Source organism: Rhincodon typus, chromosome 43 (assembly GCF_021869965.1).
Source record: "Rhincodon typus isolate 14 chromosome 43, sRhiTyp1.1, whole genome shotgun sequence".
Classification (NCBI taxonomy): domain Eukaryota; kingdom Metazoa; phylum Chordata; class Chondrichthyes; order Orectolobiformes; family Rhincodontidae; genus Rhincodon; species Rhincodon typus.
In genome coordinates this window covers 3,220,571-3,238,261 of record NC_063374.1, presented here as the reverse complement: position 1 = coordinate 3,238,261, position 17,691 = coordinate 3,220,571, and the positions used below count along the sequence as shown (strand labels likewise).

The 17,691-nt window shown below is 42.6% G+C and overlaps 1 protein-coding gene across 1 annotated transcript in view; it reads left to right on the top strand.

The window, feature by feature from the left end:
- The first annotated feature begins 5,562 nt into the window (after nucleotides 1-5,562).
- The window catches only part of LOC109912675 (zinc finger protein 850-like), a 21,675-nt gene continuing 9,546 nt past the window's right edge, over nucleotides 5,563-17,691 (top strand). The window contains exons 1-3 of the mRNA XM_048619610.1: nucleotides 5,563-5,709; nucleotides 7,091-8,683; nucleotides 14,976-15,086. Coding sequence (XP_048475567.1) covers nucleotides 7,432-8,683; nucleotides 14,976-15,086 — 1,363 coding nt within the window. The 5' untranslated portion in view covers nucleotides 5,563-5,709; nucleotides 7,091-7,431. The remainder of the gene's footprint in view (nucleotides 5,710-7,090; nucleotides 8,684-14,975; nucleotides 15,087-17,691) is intronic.

Below are 17,691 nucleotides of genomic sequence, written 5' to 3'. Positions count from 1 at the left end.
ACATCACTGTAGATCGTTGTATTTCTCCCCAAGTGTCTAATATCACCTGAAGCTCAGAAAGGACAATCTTGGGGGAGGATCGTACGGCAGCAACTGAGCTTCAGCCTGGATACATCCTTCAGCGTCACACTGATGGGGACAAATGGCACTCCGGTCTTTCTCGTCTGACTTCACTGACAGCAAAGTCCCAGTGTGGGTTAATCCTGCAGTCTGTAAGAAATGTGTCCCAGCCACTGTGTTCCATGGCTCAGAGCTCCTTGATATGGAACAGAATCCTGTTTACAACTGGGTTTACAGTCAGAGCAAGAACAACAATGAATGCTGGAAACGTGCTTCAAATCAGAGATTAGTGTAAAACTGTGATCTGTGTCTGACTAGAAGTGAAACTGGCAGGTTTCAGGTTCCCCTACATTGGTAAAGATAAAGTTGTGTCTGGCAAACCTACAACATGGAGATCAAAAGCACATGAGCAGTGGGAGCAGGGGTTGAGCATCCTGTCTCTGCTGAAACCACACAGGATGCACCAGGTAGGAATGAGAGAAGGGTCTTGGTTAGAACATATACTTCACCAAGAGTGTGGATGTGGGGACGGTTGACAAAATGTTAATTTTCTTTTTTTTTTTCAAAAACCACAGGTATTTTTTCTGAAGGAAAAGGACAACACAGACTTGTACATTAGAGTGCGGAACTTTGAAATATTAGAAGGAATTGATATTGTAAGAGAGTTGACTTACTTGGGTTTAGCAAACTTAAAAATTGATAAATCTTCAGATCTGAATGAGATGAATCCCAGGCTGTGGTGGGAGGCAAGCGAGGAAATATCAGGGGCCTTGGCAGTAATTTTCCAATCTTTTCTGGCCACAGGTGAGGTACCAGAAGACTGGCAACACTTCATTATTTCAAAAAAAAATTGTGAAGGGACAGGCAAGAAAATTACAGGCAGTCAGTTTAACCTTAGTGGTAGGGAAGTTATTGAAAAGAATTCTGAGGGACAGAATATATCTGCAATTGGAGGGGCATATTAATCAGGGATGGTCAGCATTGATTTTTTAAGGGAAGACAGTTTTTGATTGGCAGTATTTGATGTGGTCTACATGGAATTTAGTAAAGCTCTTGATGAGGTCTATAATGGCAGGTTGGTCAAGAAAGTAATAACTTATGGATTCCAAGACAAAATGGCACATTGGTTCCAAAATTGGCTGAGGGGCAGGAAGCAGCGGTGATGATTAAGGGTTGTTTCTGTTACTGGAAGTCTGTTTCTAGTGGCTTTCCATAAAGCTTGATGCTAAGGTCTATGTTGTTTGTGGTGTCCATTAATAATTTGGACTTCAATGATCAAGAAGTCCATGATGACACAAAAATTGGTGGGGCGGTAAAAAAATGAAAATACCTGTGAAATGCAGAATGATATCAATAGACTGGTCAGGTAGGCAAGTGACAAATGGAATTCAGCCTAGAAAAGCCTAAGGTAATGCACTCGGCGAATATATATATATATATATATATATATATATGTATGTAATGTATGGTAGGACCCCGGAAAGTACTGAAGATCAGAGGGACCTTGGTGAGTATATCCACAGATCCCTGAAGGTAGGGCAGGTAGGTAAAGTAGTTATGAAGGCATATAGGCTACATCCCTTTATTAGCCAAAGCAAAGAATACAAGAACAAGATGGTTACACCAGAACCATATAAAACACTGGTTAGACCACAACTGAACTGCTCTGTGCAATTCTGGACACCACATTATAGAAAGGATGTGATTGCATTAAAGAGGATGCAGAGGAGATTTACCTGGATGATGCCTGGGCTGTAGGGTTTATGAGGAAAAAATACATTGGCTGGAGTTGTTTTCATTACATCAGTGAAGGTTGACAGAGGACCTGATAGAGGTATATAAGATCATGAGAGGCATCAATAGGATGGATAGGAAGGCACGTTATCCATTTGTACAGAGATCAATAGCCACAGAGCGATTTAAGGTAAGAGATTGACTTGGATGTTAGTAAAGCCTTTGACAAGATTCCACATGGTAAACTAATTAGTAAAGTTAGATCCCATGAGATTTGGGGTGAGCTTGTCAATTGGAAACAAAATTTGCTTAACCACAGAAGAGAATAATGATGGAGAGTTATTTATCGGATTGGAGAACTGTGACCAGTGGTGTTCCTTAGGGATCGGTGGGTCCATTTTTGTTTGACATTTATATAAGTGATTTAGATGAGAATATAGGAGGCATGGTTAGTAAGTTTGCAGATCACACCAAGATTAGTGGTACAGTGGACAGTGAAGAAAGCTATCTAAGATTACAAAGAGATCTTGATCAATTGGGTCAATGGGTTGAAGACTGTCAAATGGAGTTTAATTTGGTAAAACAAAGACAAGACTTGTACATTTAAACGTCGGGCATTGGGCAGTGTTGTAGAATAGAGAGACCTCGACATTCAGGTATATAATTCTTTGAAGTTTGCATCACATACAGATAAGGTGGTTACGAAGGCATTTAGCATGCTTGCTTTCATTGTTCAGACCATTGAATATAGGAGTTGAGACATTATGTTGAGATTGTACAGGATGTTGGCGAGGCTTCTTCTTGAGTACAGTGTCCAGTTCTGGTTGCCCTGTTATAGGAAGGGTATTATTAAAGTTTTTGAGAAGATTTGTAACTTGGGTTGTGGATGAGGTTGTAGACATTTCATCACCCTGCTAGGTAACATTGTCTGTACGTCTCCAGTGAAGCACTGGTGTTCTGTCCCGCTTGTTATTTATGTGCCTTGGTTTGCTGGTGTGGTTGGCATTACTTCCGATTCTGTTTTTCAGTGGTTTGTATATCAGGCCCAGTTCAATGTGTTGATGGAGTTCCGGTTGGAATGCCAGGCCTCCAGGAATTTCCTGGCATGTTTCTGTTTGGCTCGTGCTATTAAGAATGTGTTGTCCCAGTTGAATTTATGTCCCTCTTTGTCCATGTGTATTGAGACCATTGAGAATTGGTTGTGTCTCTTGGTGGCTAGTTGGTGCTCATGTATCCTTATTGTAGTTCTCTTCCAGTTTGGCCTACGTAACGTTTTTTCACAGTCCTTGCATGGTATTTTGTATATTATGTTCGTTTTATTGGTTGTGGGTATGGGATCCTTTACATTCGTCAGTAGCTGTGGCAGGGTGGTTGTTGGTTTGTGGGGATTTCAAGACTAGGGGGACATATTTTTAAGGTGAGACTATTTTTTCTGAAGGAGACTCATCTGAGACTTTATCACTTTCTAATGATGTGTAACCTGATGTAAAGACTGTCTCCAGGACGTGTCTTTTATTCTCACTTTGATATCATTTCCCAACTTGCCCACCTTCCATTCACTTGTCCTATCCAGAGGCTGCTGTCAAAAACCAACCATTCTGAAGAAGGGTCTAGACCTGAAACGTCAGCTTTCCTGCTCCTCTGATGCTGCTTGGCCTGCTGTGTTCATCCAGCTCTACACCTTGTTGTCTCACATTCACTTTGTGGACATTTCATTTGACAATTTTTGCTTTTAATTTCAAAAGCTTTATAAAAGGCTTGACACCATCCAACACAAAACAGGCCTCTCGATTCACACCCCAACTACCTCAGAGTCATAGAGTATCATAGAGTAATACAGCACAGAAACAGACCCTTCGGTCCAACCGTCGATGCCAACAATGATACCACACTACACTAGTTCTACCTGCCTACACTTGGCCCATATTCGTCCAAACATTTCCGATTCATGCACTTATCCAAATGTCACGTAAAATGTTGTATTGGTATCCATATCCACCACTTCATCTGGAAGTTAATTCCATACATGAAACACTGTAAAAAAATTGCCTCTCATGTATTTTATAAATCTTTCTCCTCTCACCTTAAAATATTTCCAAGGATAAATATCAATTTATTCAAATCATCTCAACTTTCCAGACTTTAACTAGAATTGAGATGGATACTAGATTGGAAGGTTCTCCTGAATTACATCTAAAATGAGTTATTCCAGTTTGTTTATCACCCTGAACAATATACTAATTTCTTTTTTAATTGGAAGGTCCTTGATGGATATAAACTTGCAGGGTTAATGGGATAGAACAAGGACTGACACTTGCCTTTTCATCAGAGCCAGCATGACCTCAGAGGGTTGAATGCACTGCTCTCCCACAATAACTTTATCATCCAAAGAAAACAGAATCAGCTGCTCCAGTCTCTCCAGCCAACTGAAATCCTGAATCCCTGATGACATTCCCATAATTCCTGTCTCAAACATACTAAGGAACTTAATGTCTTTCTGCAAAGACCTGGCCCATATTTGATCTCTTTTCTACAGGGATAAAACTGAAAAGGAGGAAGACTCCGATGGGAGCACTGTCAACATTTGTCATCTCCATTTGGAGAAAGGAAATAGAGGTACTGTGAATCCATGTGACACGTTTTCCAAAGATATTATCAGAACTGGGAACATGTAACCCTCAGGAATGGCTGGGGAACTTTTCTCTAAAAAGCGAAGGCTGGAGGGTGGCCTGATGGAAGTCTTTAAAATAATAAAGGGCTTCAATAATCCAATAGGGATTTCATGAGAAACCTCTTTACCCAGTGAGAGGTCAGAATATGGAATTCACTCCCACTGCAAGTGGTTGAAGTAAATGGTAGATATATATTTAAGGAGGAGCTGATACATACATGATGGAGAAAGGAATAGAATGATCTGCTGATGGGGAGATAAGAGAGGAGAATCATAGAATCCTTACAGCGTGGAAACAGGCCCTTCAACCCAACAAGTCCACACCAACCCTCAGAGCATCCCCTATAGCCCACCTAATCTACACATCCTGAACACTATGGGCAATTTAGCATGGCCAATCCATGTAGACTGCACATCTTTCAACAGTGGGAGGAAACCGGAGCACCCAGAGGAAACCCACGCAGACATGGGGAGAATGTGCAAACTCCACACAGACAGTCGCCCAAGGGTGGAATCAAACTCAGGTCCCCGGCACTCTGCGGCAGCAATACTAACCACTGAGCCACCATGCTTCTTCCAGCTGAGAAGATAGTAGAACTGGAATCAAAGAAAAATTTCAGAGGTTTCATGTCTTCCATTTCTCTGTAAAATAAGATGACAAAAGAAATAAATATCAGTTGACGGAGAAATTCAGAAGAGGCAAACATTTCTCTTGCTTTAAGAACTAAACATCCACCTGCTAAAGGATTTTCCAAACTCCATCACCGTTGGTTCAGGATGGGAATATACAACATGATTAGAGGTACGAGATATATTAATTAAAAGGTTATGTTACACAGAAAAGGGTTAAGAGATTTGATAGATGTGTGTCAAGTTTAGGATGCCTTTTCCATGTGCCAGTCTTGTTCTTCCAAAGATTAGTTGGATAGCAGAAGCTTAAAATGCAGGAAGGAGAAAATATTAAAGAGTACAATTGCTCTTCAACAAGAAGTGAATTCAATGGCAGGTTAAATACCCAGCATTCTCCATGGTGCTGAGGGTCCTCCATCCACACCACGGGAAAGAAGAGCGCATGCGCAATGCCGGCTTAATCTGCGCAGTGGAAGCGATGGCTATGGGGAGAGACGCTGTTTTCCAGACTGCAAGGTCGGGGAACAGGAGGGAGGAATGGAGGCGGAGAATGGATCGGGAGGGTTTATAAACCCTTCCAGCGAAAGACAAGCAGCTTCAAACAGAAGCTGCAGGTTAGTTCTTTGCAGTTTCGGGTCTTCTCCCCGGGAATACTACTAAGTGAACAGACGCCATGTTGGCCGGTGATCTGCGCGCATGCGCCGACCGACCATTTACGTCACAACAAGGGCGGGGCTTGAGGGTGCATCCTGCAGATGCTGGAAATCTGAGCCCAAAACAGACAGTGTTGGAGGAACTCCGTTGGTCTGGGAGCAAGGTGCAGAGTCTGGGAGCATCTGTGCAGAGTGAAAAACAGAGTTAACGGTTCCAGGCCAATGTGCATCATTTTCAGAACCTAATGCATGGAAGGTGCAGTGTCCTGGGTGATAGCTTTTTCAGCAGCTTTACCCACAGGTGAAATTTGAAACAAACAACAGTCTATTTTAATCCCAGGATTTCTCTGCACAGGCTATTTTTTTAAATTAACCTGTTCTGACGTAATATGACACACCACTGGAGCAGGTGGGACTTTTAAGAATCTAGGCTTTCTTAGCCAGGGTAGAGTTCCTTAGGGTAGAGTCCCTGACCCAACCATCTTCAGCTGTTTCATCAATGATTTTCCCTTCAGAAGTGAAGATATTGACTGATGATTGCATCATTTGTGACTATTCAGATACTAAAGTAGCACGTATCCCTATGTAGCAAGACTTGGACAGCATCCAAAATCAGCATGATAAGTGGAAAGTAACATGCATGTCACATAAGTGCCTTGCATTGACCATCTTTAACAAGAGAGAATTTGAGTATCACTCCTTGATATTCAATGGCATTACCATTGTTGAACCTATCACCATCCTGGAGGTTACCATCGACCAGAAACTGAACTGGACTAACGATATAAATACGGTCACTGCAAGAACAGGGCAGAGGCTGGAAATTTTGCAGCGAGCAACTCACCTCCGAACTACCCAAAATCTGTCCACCATTTACAAGACATAAGTCAGGAATATGGAATGCTCTTCTGTTGCCTGGATGAGTGCAGCCTTAACAACACTCAAGAAGCTTGACATCATCTGGGACAAAATCTGTGTCCATCACTGCTAACATTCACTTATTTCACCAAGGATGCACAGTGGCAGCAAAGGGTTATCATCTCTCTTGTGTGATCTCCCTCTGGATGGGGAGCTTGTGGTGTCCACCAGTGGACTAGGTACCTCCCACCACAAGATGGCACCTCAGGGTACACAATGTCTTACAAACACTGGGAACACCAACCTGGTTTAGACAGGAATGTTCCTTCTGGTTTTGGTAGTGGTTTTTGCATCTTTTAGTATGGATAATATGTTTGGGGGTTGGGGCGTGTGCAACAGAGGAAAAACGTTTCTCAGAAATTGAATTTGTTTGTTCTGAGATTTTATCCTGTACTGATAATGATGTTTGTAAATCATTTCACAGAGTAATAGAAAGAAAGACATTGAAGATGGGAGAGTCAAACCAAACACGATATCAAGATCCAATGGAGTCACTCAATTCATCAGCACCTGAAGGGAACATGTTTATCTGGTATGTCTGTGGGAAAAGATTTCAATGTCAGTGTGAGTGGTAAAGCGTCAACACGCAGACTCATGCACCTGAGCATGAACGTTCCAGAGATCTAACTGCAGGAATTATTTAACATCATCCAGTTAACATTCTGGAAAAAAGCCCACAGAGCAGAGAAACTGTACACACTTTGTGTTTATGGACAAGGATTCAACAGATCATCCACCCGGGAGAGATGCCAGGAAATCAGCATCATGGAAAAACCGTGGAAATGTGTGGATTGCGGGAAGGGATATAAATACCCAGGCCAACTGGAAGCTCATCGTCGCAGTCACTCTGGGGAGAGACCGTTCACCTGCTCCACGTGTGGGAAGGGATTTGCTCGGTCATCCAGCCTCGTGTCACACCAGTGGGTTCACACTGACAAGAGACCTTTTAAATGCTCTGACTGTGGTAAAAGCTTTAAGAGTTCGAAAGGTCTAATTCAACACCGACCTGTTCACACAGGGGAAAAGTCATTCAGCTGTTCCACATGTGGGAAGGAATTCACTTGGGGATCCAGCCTAATGTCACACAAACGTTTTCACCATGGGGAGAGAGCCTTCATCTGCTCTGTGTGTGGGAAGGGATACACTTCACGGTCCAGCCTAATGTCACACAATCGAGTTCACACTGGAGAGAGACCATTCATCTGCTGTGTGTGTGGGAGGGGATTCACTTCATCATCCATTCTAATGTCACACAGTCGTGTTCACACGGAAGAGAGACCTTTTACCTGCTCTGTATGTGGGAGGGGATTTACGTCATCATCCAGCCTAATATCGCACAGTCGAGTTCACACTGGAGAGAGACCTTTTACTTGCTCTGTGTGTGGGAGGGGATTCACATCATCATCCAGCCTAAGGTCACATAAGTCATCTCATACTGGAGAGAGACCGTTCATCTGCTCTCAGTGTGGGAAGAGCTTCAGTCAGTTATCCAGCCTCACCAAACATCGACGCATTCACAATGGGGAGAAACCATTCACCTGCTCCATTTGTGGGAAGGGATTCACTTGTTTGTCCCACCTTACTTATCACAGGCGTGTTCACACTGGAGAGAGACCATTTGTCTGCTCTGTGTGTGGGAAGGGATTTATTAAATCAGCACAACTTCTGATACACCAGCGTAGTCACACTAGAGAGAGACCGTACACCTGCACCGAGTGTGGGAAGGGATTCACACGGTCATCTGTGCTCAGTGAGCACCAGCGTATTCACACTGGGGAGAAACCTTTTACCTGCTCTGTGTGTGGGAAGGGATTCACTCGGTCCTCCAATCTCAGCAGACACGGGCTTATTCACACTGATGAGAGACCATTTAAATGCTCTGACTGTGAGAAGAGCTTTAGAAGCAGCAATGATTTGATGAAACACCAGCAAACCCATTCTGGGGAGAGGCCGTTCACCTGCCCTGTGTGTGGCAAGGGATTCAATGATTCATCCACACGTCTGAGACACCAACGAGGTCACATGTGATTGTATTCTGCAGTTATTACACCCAGGACTGAACCGTGCTCATTTTGACATCTGGGGTTTACTTCAGTGGATGTGAATAATCTCTTTAACTGCCCTGGTGTTTAATTGTCCAAGTATCAATCACATCAGATTCACAGAGTTTGTGTCCCTGATTTCTCTTCGATTAGAAGAGGCTGACAGATGTCCTGTTACTGATCTGTTCTTGGGCCTTTCCTTCATTGTTAATGCAAGGCTTGTATTTACAAAATGACTTTCCCATATTCAGGATGTCCTAATGTCATTGTGATGTGTAGTCACTGTTGTAGGAGATATAGCAGCTAAATTGTGTGCAGCAAACTCTCACAAACAGAAAGAAGATGGCTGCAAATCCTCAGCTCGTCAGACTGCATCTGTGGGGAGCAAAACAGAATTCACAATAGAAACATGGCTATGACACACACACTCTTTAATAATGATCATTGAGGGATGTATATTGAGCAGTAAACCTGAGAGACGTACTGTGGTGTTTGAAATAACTTCATGGGATTTTTTAAGTCCACCTGTGAGGGCAGATGTGACTACAGTTAAAGATTCCCTCTGAAAGACAGGATCTCTGACAGCGCAGTGCTCCCTCAGTCCTGCATCAGAATATCAACTGAGATTTTATGGTGAAGACTCTGGGAGTTTGAACTCACAACATCCTAACTCAAAGATAAGGTTGTAAACACTGAACATTATGACAAGGTCATTACTCTAGATTATTTTGACCAGACACTTTTGCATGACAGAATTGTTATGGTGTAGAAGGAGACCATTCAGCCCATCATATTAGCACTGAATTTTTGAGTATTCTAGTTCTTACACCTTTGGTTGTTCTCATGGACATGTTCACCCATTGCACTCTTGGTGGGTGTGTTTTAAACATGGTATAATGCTTTCCAGAGCAACATGAGAGCTGATTCTGCAGCACGCATTGTGGAACTTTTTATGAAATCATGAAGCAAACTATGGATGTCAAACATCACAAACCATGACAATATTAACTAAAAAGGGTTTGCCTTTCAATGACTTGGCCTTAACCATTCAGGCCATTTGTTATCATTCAAGACAAAGTGCTTGAGAACAGAAGATCAGAAAGTTACCTCTAAATTAATGGCAAGCCCTTCTGTCTCAGATGTAGAGGCATCGTTTAAAACCACCAAATGTGGACATAATTGTTCTGAAATGTAAATTGATGTGGGTTTCTACCTAAATCATTCAAAGAGAAGTTGAGATGATATTTAAAGGGATAATCAAAATAACAAGAACAAATAATACAAAAACAAAGTTACTGGAAAATCTCAGCAGGTCTGGCAGCATCCGTGAAGGAAAAAATAGAGTTAACGTTTCGGGTCCGGTGACTCTTCCTCAGAACTGCTGTTAACTCTGTATTTTCCTTCACAGATGCTGCCAGACCTGCTGAGCTTTCCCAGCAACTTTGTTTTTGTTCCTGATTTACAGCATCCGCAGTCCTTTCAGCATGTTTTTTAAGAACAAATGATAAACAGTTCAGGTGGTTTCTGGATTTCCAAAAGGTTTGTTTTGGGGAATAATTACTTACAGATTTAAAAAACAATGAGTTTGGTTAATGTTAACAAAGAACAATTCCAGACACAATTGACTCCGATACTGCAAAGTCATCAATGCCACGTCAACATTGATAAACACATTGTGTTAATGTGTTTCAGAATCAGATGGGAATGTTTGTATTCTGTTTGAAAGGTATTGTGAGCATTGAACAGTCATTGTCCTTCAGGGGATCATGAGGGTAACTATAATGGAATGTGCAAAATCGCATGAAAAGAAGTGATTAAGAGTGGGAGACAGAGTTAAGGAAAAACATACAGCACCAAATGGGAATTTGAACAAGTCACCTTGGATGTGATTCAGTAGAATAAAGCATCATGTTGCTGATGGACATTCGAGTGAAAGTATAGAAGAGACTAACATATTGACAGTTTCTCTTAGACATGTTTGTATCTTTGTCTGTGAACTTTTAAAGATAACTGTATTTAATAGTCCAGTCACTGTATGAGATATTAGGAGTGTCGGGGGAGAGAAGCAAAGATCTTTAGAATGAATTTCAGTAGAATGTCACCATATTCTAAATACTTACATTTAGATTGTACTTAAATAGCCTCACAAGGTGAAGGAAGCCATTTTGAGATTATCATTTAACTGAAGACATCATCCTGCAATTAACCAAATGTATTAATTAGTCTCCAGCCAGAAGTAGATGATTGATTAAACAGTGAGCCTTACATATTTGACCCAGTGACAGTAAAGGAAAGGGGATAGATTTCCAAGTCAGTATGGATTGTGACTTGGAGGAGACTTGCAGCAAGTGGTGTTCCTATGTGTCTGCTGCCTTTGTCATTCTAGGTGGTAGAGGTCATGGATTTGGAATGTGCTGTCTTGGGAGCCTTGGTCAGTTGCTGTGGTGCATCCTGTAGATGGTATATACTGCTCATACTGGGGATCCAGAAGGTGCATTACTGACTGTCAAGTTTCCAGCTTCCTACAAACATATGAATTAGGAGAAGATACAGTGAGCCTATTCTGCCAATCAAGAAGTTCTTTGTCCATCTGCTTGTTCTCCAATTCTACATTCCCATTGCTGAACTAAAATCCCTACCTCTGCCTTAAAAATATTCACTGATTCTATCTCCACCACCTTCTGAGACAGAGAATCCCAAAGTCACTCAATTGTCTGATATAAGGAATTCTCCTCCCTCTGTGCCCTGAAAGGGCAACTCCTAATTCTAAAACTGTATCCTCTAGTTCTGGACTCACCCACAAGAGGAAACAACAGGTGCAATTTTACACAAAATCCACCAGGTGTCAATTTCTGTGAATTTTGTGGAACGTTTCTCTCTGTAAGCTAATGCTGTTCAACTCATTAAAAATGCACCACAGGCCTCTATGGTGCTGTGTGTGCTCTTACCAGTGACAGAGGAATTTGACACTTCTAGGATTGTCTGAGATTTTGGCCACCAACTCTGTATTTAAAGCCAAGTTGTGCATCAGGTCAATCACTACCAGCCAAGAAGAGCCCATCACAGTGTATGTAATGAGAGAAAAAAGTATAGGAAAGTTTGTGAGGGCACCTAGATGGCATAGGTGACACTTCAGTGTAAATAGAAACTCACATCTGTAAATACGTTGCCACTTTCTATCATTACTTGTCAGTTTGATTGTTGGAATAATGACGGGTAAAAAGGATCAGACTACCTGCCCTTCTCACCATACTGTGTCAGACCCCTGTCTCTGGGAAGGCTTCTCTTTCCCCAGTGTAGCATTAGAACTTGTTATTGTTCAGTGTTGGAATATCACACGTTGGAAACAGTTGAAACCATTAACTTGAACAACCAGAAAAGCAAAGAAAACAAAAAAAGCAACAGAAGTTGTATTCATTTCTTGGAGAAAACAGGGACTCCTTGTCTTTAGAGTTTCTATCCCTCTAGTTATACCGCTCCCAGCACTACCACATTCCCACTTCCTTCCCCATTTGAATGGCTCCCTGTACAAAGATGCTGTACATGAGAGAGAAGCAGGATGGCCAGCTGATCAGATTGTCTCAATCTTAGTGTTGAAGAAGTCCACATCTTTGCATTTGTTATTGAAGGTGAGGTTGGAGGAGAAAAAGAAACTAACAAGATATTTAAAAAGCCTTAACACACTGTATTGAATACAAAGCTGGTGTAGCTGTTTTTCAGCTGGAACATTAACCCCTAAAATTGGGCTAAAGGTTTTTACTATCAGCAGAAAGAGGCCCAAAATGAAAATGTTTAGTCCTGGCTGTGATGTACAGAAAATGTCAGTCACTCCAGTCATTCATGAAATTGCTGGTGACTCAGCAAGTGGGATGACAAAGTGAATCAATTTCCACTCTCCAAGCAGGTAAACGACCTGCTGGTGTCTGAGCTGGTTGGCTGATTGAGTGAACCCTTTCCCACATTCAGAGCAGGTGAACTGGTGCTTCAGCAGAACAGATGAATTAGTGAATCCCTTTTCAGACTCAGGGGAGATGAATGGTCTGTTCGCAGAGTGAAGTCACTGCTGTGTCAGCAAGTTGGATGAAGTAGTGAATCTCCTCCTACACTCAGAGCAGGAGACTGGCCTCTCTCCGGTGTGAACTCACTGATGTACAGTGAGATCAGATGATCGCTTGAACCCATTGCCACAGTGAAAGCATGAAAACGGTCTCTCTTAGAGTGAGCACATTGCTGGACTATCATTTCTCCAGATCATTTGTGGAATTTCCTGCACTTTGGACATTTAAAATGCCTGTCCTCAGTATGAACCCGCTGGTGTTTTAAAAGGATAGATTACTGAGCAAATCCTTTCCCACACTTTGGGTAAGTGAATGGTTTCGCCCCAGTGTGAACTCACTGGTAATTCAGCAGCTCGGATGAATTAATGAATCCACTGCCACAATCAGGGCAGGTGAATAGTCTCTTCGCAGAATGAATTTGCCAGTGTATCCACCGGCTGAATGATGCAGTAAATCCCTTCCCACACTCAGGACAGGAGCATGGCCTCTCCCCAGTGTGAACTCGCTGGGGTACAGTGAGATCAGACACCATGAGAGCACACAAAGGGTCTTTCATCAGAGTGAATGTGTTGATATAGCATCAATCCCCTAGAACATTTGTAGAACTTCCTGCATTTATTTAATATATTTAAAAGGGACTCCTTTTAAAGATATATAAAATATTTAAGACAGATAAGATATTTAAAAGGTCTCTTCTTGGTGTGACCACGCTGATGTGTCAGTAGGTGTGATAACTGAGGAAATCCCTTTCCACGCTCAGAACAAGTGAACGGCATCCCTCCAGTGTGACTGCATCAATGAATTTCCAAATCAGATGGGCATTTGAATCCTTCTGGACAATCCATACATTTCCACGGTTTCTCCATGGCATGAGTATCCTTAAGCCTCTCCTGGTTTGATGATTAATTCTCCACACAGAGAACATCTGTTCATTTCTCTATGAGAGATAGTAGGAACTGTCGATGCTGGAGAGTCTGAGATAACAAGGTGTAGAGCTGGATGAACACAGTAGGTCAGGCAGCATCAAAGGAGCAGGAAAGCTGATGTTTTGGGTCTGGACCCTTCTTCAGAAATGGGGAAGGGAAAGGGGACTCTGAAATAAATAGAGAGAGGGGAAGGCGAAGATGGAAGGTGGATAAAGGAGCCAATAGGCAGAGAGAAGACGGACAGGTCAAAGAGGCGGAGATGGAGCCAGATAAGGTGAGTGTACGTAGGGAGTTGGGGATGGGGGTTGGTCAGTTGTGGGAAAACGGACAGGTCAAGGAGGCGGGGATGAGGCTAGTAGGTAGGAAGTGGGGGTGGGGGTTGGTCAGTGAGGTGGGAGGAGCGGATAGGTGGGAGAAAAGACTGACAGGTCAAGGAGGCGGGGAACGAGCTGGGCTGGTTTTGGGTTGAGGTTGGAGGTGGGGAGATTTTGAAGCTTGTGAAGTCGACACTGAGACCATTGGGCTGCAGGGTTTCCAAGCGAAATATGAGGTGCTGTTCCTGCAGCCTTTGGGTGGCATCGTTGTGGCACTGGAGGAGGCCCAGGATGGACATGTCGTCAGAGGAGAGGGAGGGGGAGTTGAAGTGGTTCACGACTGGGAGGTGCAGTCTTTTGTCACGAACCAAGTGTAGGTGTTCCACAAAGCAGTCTCCAAGCCTGAACTTGGTTTCCCCGATGTAGAGGAGGCCACATCAGGAATAGCAGATACAATATACTTCATTAGCCGTTTTGCAGGTGAACATCTGTTTAATGTGAAAGGTTTTCTTGGGGCCTGGGATGGGGGTGAGGGGGGAAGTGTAGCACTTCCTGCGGTTGCAGGGAAAGTGCCAACGGTGGTGGGGCTAGTGGGGAGTGTGGAGCGGATGAGGGAGTCCTGGAGACAGCGGTCCCTCCAGAAGGCAGATAAGGGTAGGGAGGTCAGATTGCAGGTGGCGGAAGTAGCGGAGGATGATGCATTGAATCCGGAGGTTGGTGAGGACGAGGAGGATTCTTTCTTTGTTGTTATTGCGGGGAGGGGATGTGACATATGAGTTGCGAGAGATGCGGTCGAGGATGTTTTCGACCACTGTGGAGGGGAAATTGCAGTCCTTGAAAAACAAGGACATCTGGTTCATTTCTCTATGTTGTGAGTCATGTGATGTTTTCTTCAGGCTGGAGCTGCCTTGAGGTCTTTCTGCAGTTGGTGCTCTACAAACACGGTGTGTGCCTCTGTGTTTTCTCCAGTTATTCCGATGTTTGAAATCTTTTCCTACATTCACAGCAGAGAAAGGTTTCTCCTTTCACATTTCCAGGTGGATGATATCCAGGTCCTGAGTGACTTTGCCATTGTGTTTGGTAAGAGTTTTGTTTCTGTGAATCCTTCCCTCCTCACACCCTGTAAATAGAGTATGCAGAAGGGCTCACCCCTGTCAATGCAAGGTCAGAAGTCACATGACATCAGGTTATAGTTCAGCAGGTTTATTTGAAATCACAAGAGTGAGTTAAAGAAAGAAAACCCCCTAATCCCATTTATAAATAAAGAAACAATTTATTTATTTAACCCTAACAATGGACAAGTTAACAGAATCACTAACAAACCAAACCATTCCCCCCTAAGTACTATCTACTCCCTAACTGGTGTAAATTCTACCAGACTGCTGTTCAAATAAATATAATTCTCACTGTTATAAACTCACTTAATAAGACAATGATAAACTAAAACTTCATTTCTCAAGTTTGCACAGACTGTCTTCTGGAACACTTTGCCTTCTCCAGCCTTCCTCCCGTCGATCTCACATCACAATATCTTCCTTTTGCTGTCAGGGATGTTTCTCTCTGAAATTGCTTCTGTGAGAACTTTTAGCTAGAAATGCCATGGTACCGTTTTAATTAGATGGTGCTTTCTCTGAGAGCTAAAAGGTATGGTCACTTGGCAGTTGGCTCTCCCCGATTTTTCAAATGCCCTCATCTTTATACCCGTGATGACACAACAATATTTCTTAAGTAGGATTGGTTCGATGTTGTCACCACCATCAAATTTAAATTTAATAGGTTTTCAGTATCTAAGGGCTAGGTTTAAATTGATTGGCTAAATTTGAAAAGATTTGTTGTCTTAATAAAAATGCTGCTTGGCTGTTCAATACAAAATGTCTCCATTCAGGTGCTCTCTGTGTGCACCTGCACTTCAAGCTGCTGGTCAGACATCCATTTTAACTCTAAGATCTGGAAAAAAAGCACCATCTTTTAAAGGGATGACACACTGCTTTCCCCCACTGTGTTTTTTTAAACTAACAAACTCTAATTTCATTTCTTCCAATTCATGAATACTGTACACAAATTCATAACATTTGGATTCTGTCACATTACAGTTGTTTGCAGATTGTAAAAGATTAATAATCTGGATGTTATTGCATTAATAATCCAGATTCAAATAAATTAATAATTGTTATTAACATCCTACCTGCCATCCTTTCCCCCAGTGATCAGCAATTCTCAGACACCAAACCCCAACTAAAAAAACAATCTTTATTTTTGGGTGACATAGATTCTGAGGCATTAAAAAGACTCAAAAAGTTGGAAAGCAGTGATTTAATACAATCCCTTTTTAGACTTTAAATGCACTGATCCAATTTCTCACCTCTTTATTCACTGTTACTTGTTCTATCTCCCTGAGAGAAATTATTATTATTCGTGGTTATTAGATGTCTTTGTGGTTTTTGATTTGCTATTGACATCTACTTTGCTCCATTCCTTATCCTGCAACTCTCTCGTGTGATGCTTTCACATTACACAGTACAGGAAAGTGGTTCTGGAAAGGGCAGATCAGACCAAAGAGTTTTGAACTGAGGCACTGGTTATAATCAATCAGCTGCAATGGGCAATTCACATCATCTGCACGCTTGACACAGTACTTCCAAAACAAGCTCCTTAATCTGAGTGCGTATCATCAAGGAAAGAAATTTCCAGGTTGGCAGAGAAATGTGTTCAGCATGTTCAAATTATCTGAAAAAAAAATGCAATATCCCCATTCACTTGTGGCAATCTTTGGCCCAATACCATCTAATTTGGAGAAGAAACATCTGTGAAGAAGTCAACTATTTTTAGCAAATCCAACAGGTCCAGATGAAGAACTAAGGTTATCAGTGGAAGAAGCATGTGAAATCTAATCATCACACACACTCACTTCAACAAATATCACCTGACCCACATGTGGCAGTGGTTGTCAATCCAGCATTGAACCATTTAATAACCTGAGGATCCGCAACATTGGAGTGCGAGAAATGCATCCTCGGATCCACGGTGACTGCTAAAGAAGAAGTGTGATTTTACAGAAGATATTGTTAGAACAGGGTTAACATTCAGTACATATTATTCTGGATGCTGTGAATATACTTCTCAGACTAAAAGTATAAATCACTATCCTGTGTACTCTGTGCTCCTCATCCCCAGTCCCCTGCCAAAAGCTGTCACCCAGGTCTCTAAGTCTTTCTGCCTGATATCAGAAAGCTGGTTTGCTATAGCGAGGGGTAGATATCTCAGTAATATCCAGTGACAACCCACATGTCCTGTGGAATGAGTAGCTTAAGAAGCTCAAAAAAACCGGAAGAACTATGGATGTTGTAAATCAGAAACAAAAGCAGATTCTGCACGAAAAACTCAGCAGGTCTGGCAGCATCTGTGGAGGAAAAAGCAAAATTAACATTTCCAGTCCAGTGACCCTTGCTCAGCAGTCCAATGTCCGCACTGAGATAATAGGGGAGCTGGAGGACCAGAATGCATCCGAAGCTTCTCCTCCTTGGTCCAGGAACTCCCTACCTATGTCCGTGACACCACCCATGCCCTCCACCTCCTCCAGAACTTCCAATTCCCCGGTCCCCAACACCTCATCTTTACCATGGACGTCCAGTCCCTCTACACCTGCATTCCCCATGCAGATGGCCTTAAGGCCCTCCGCTTCTTC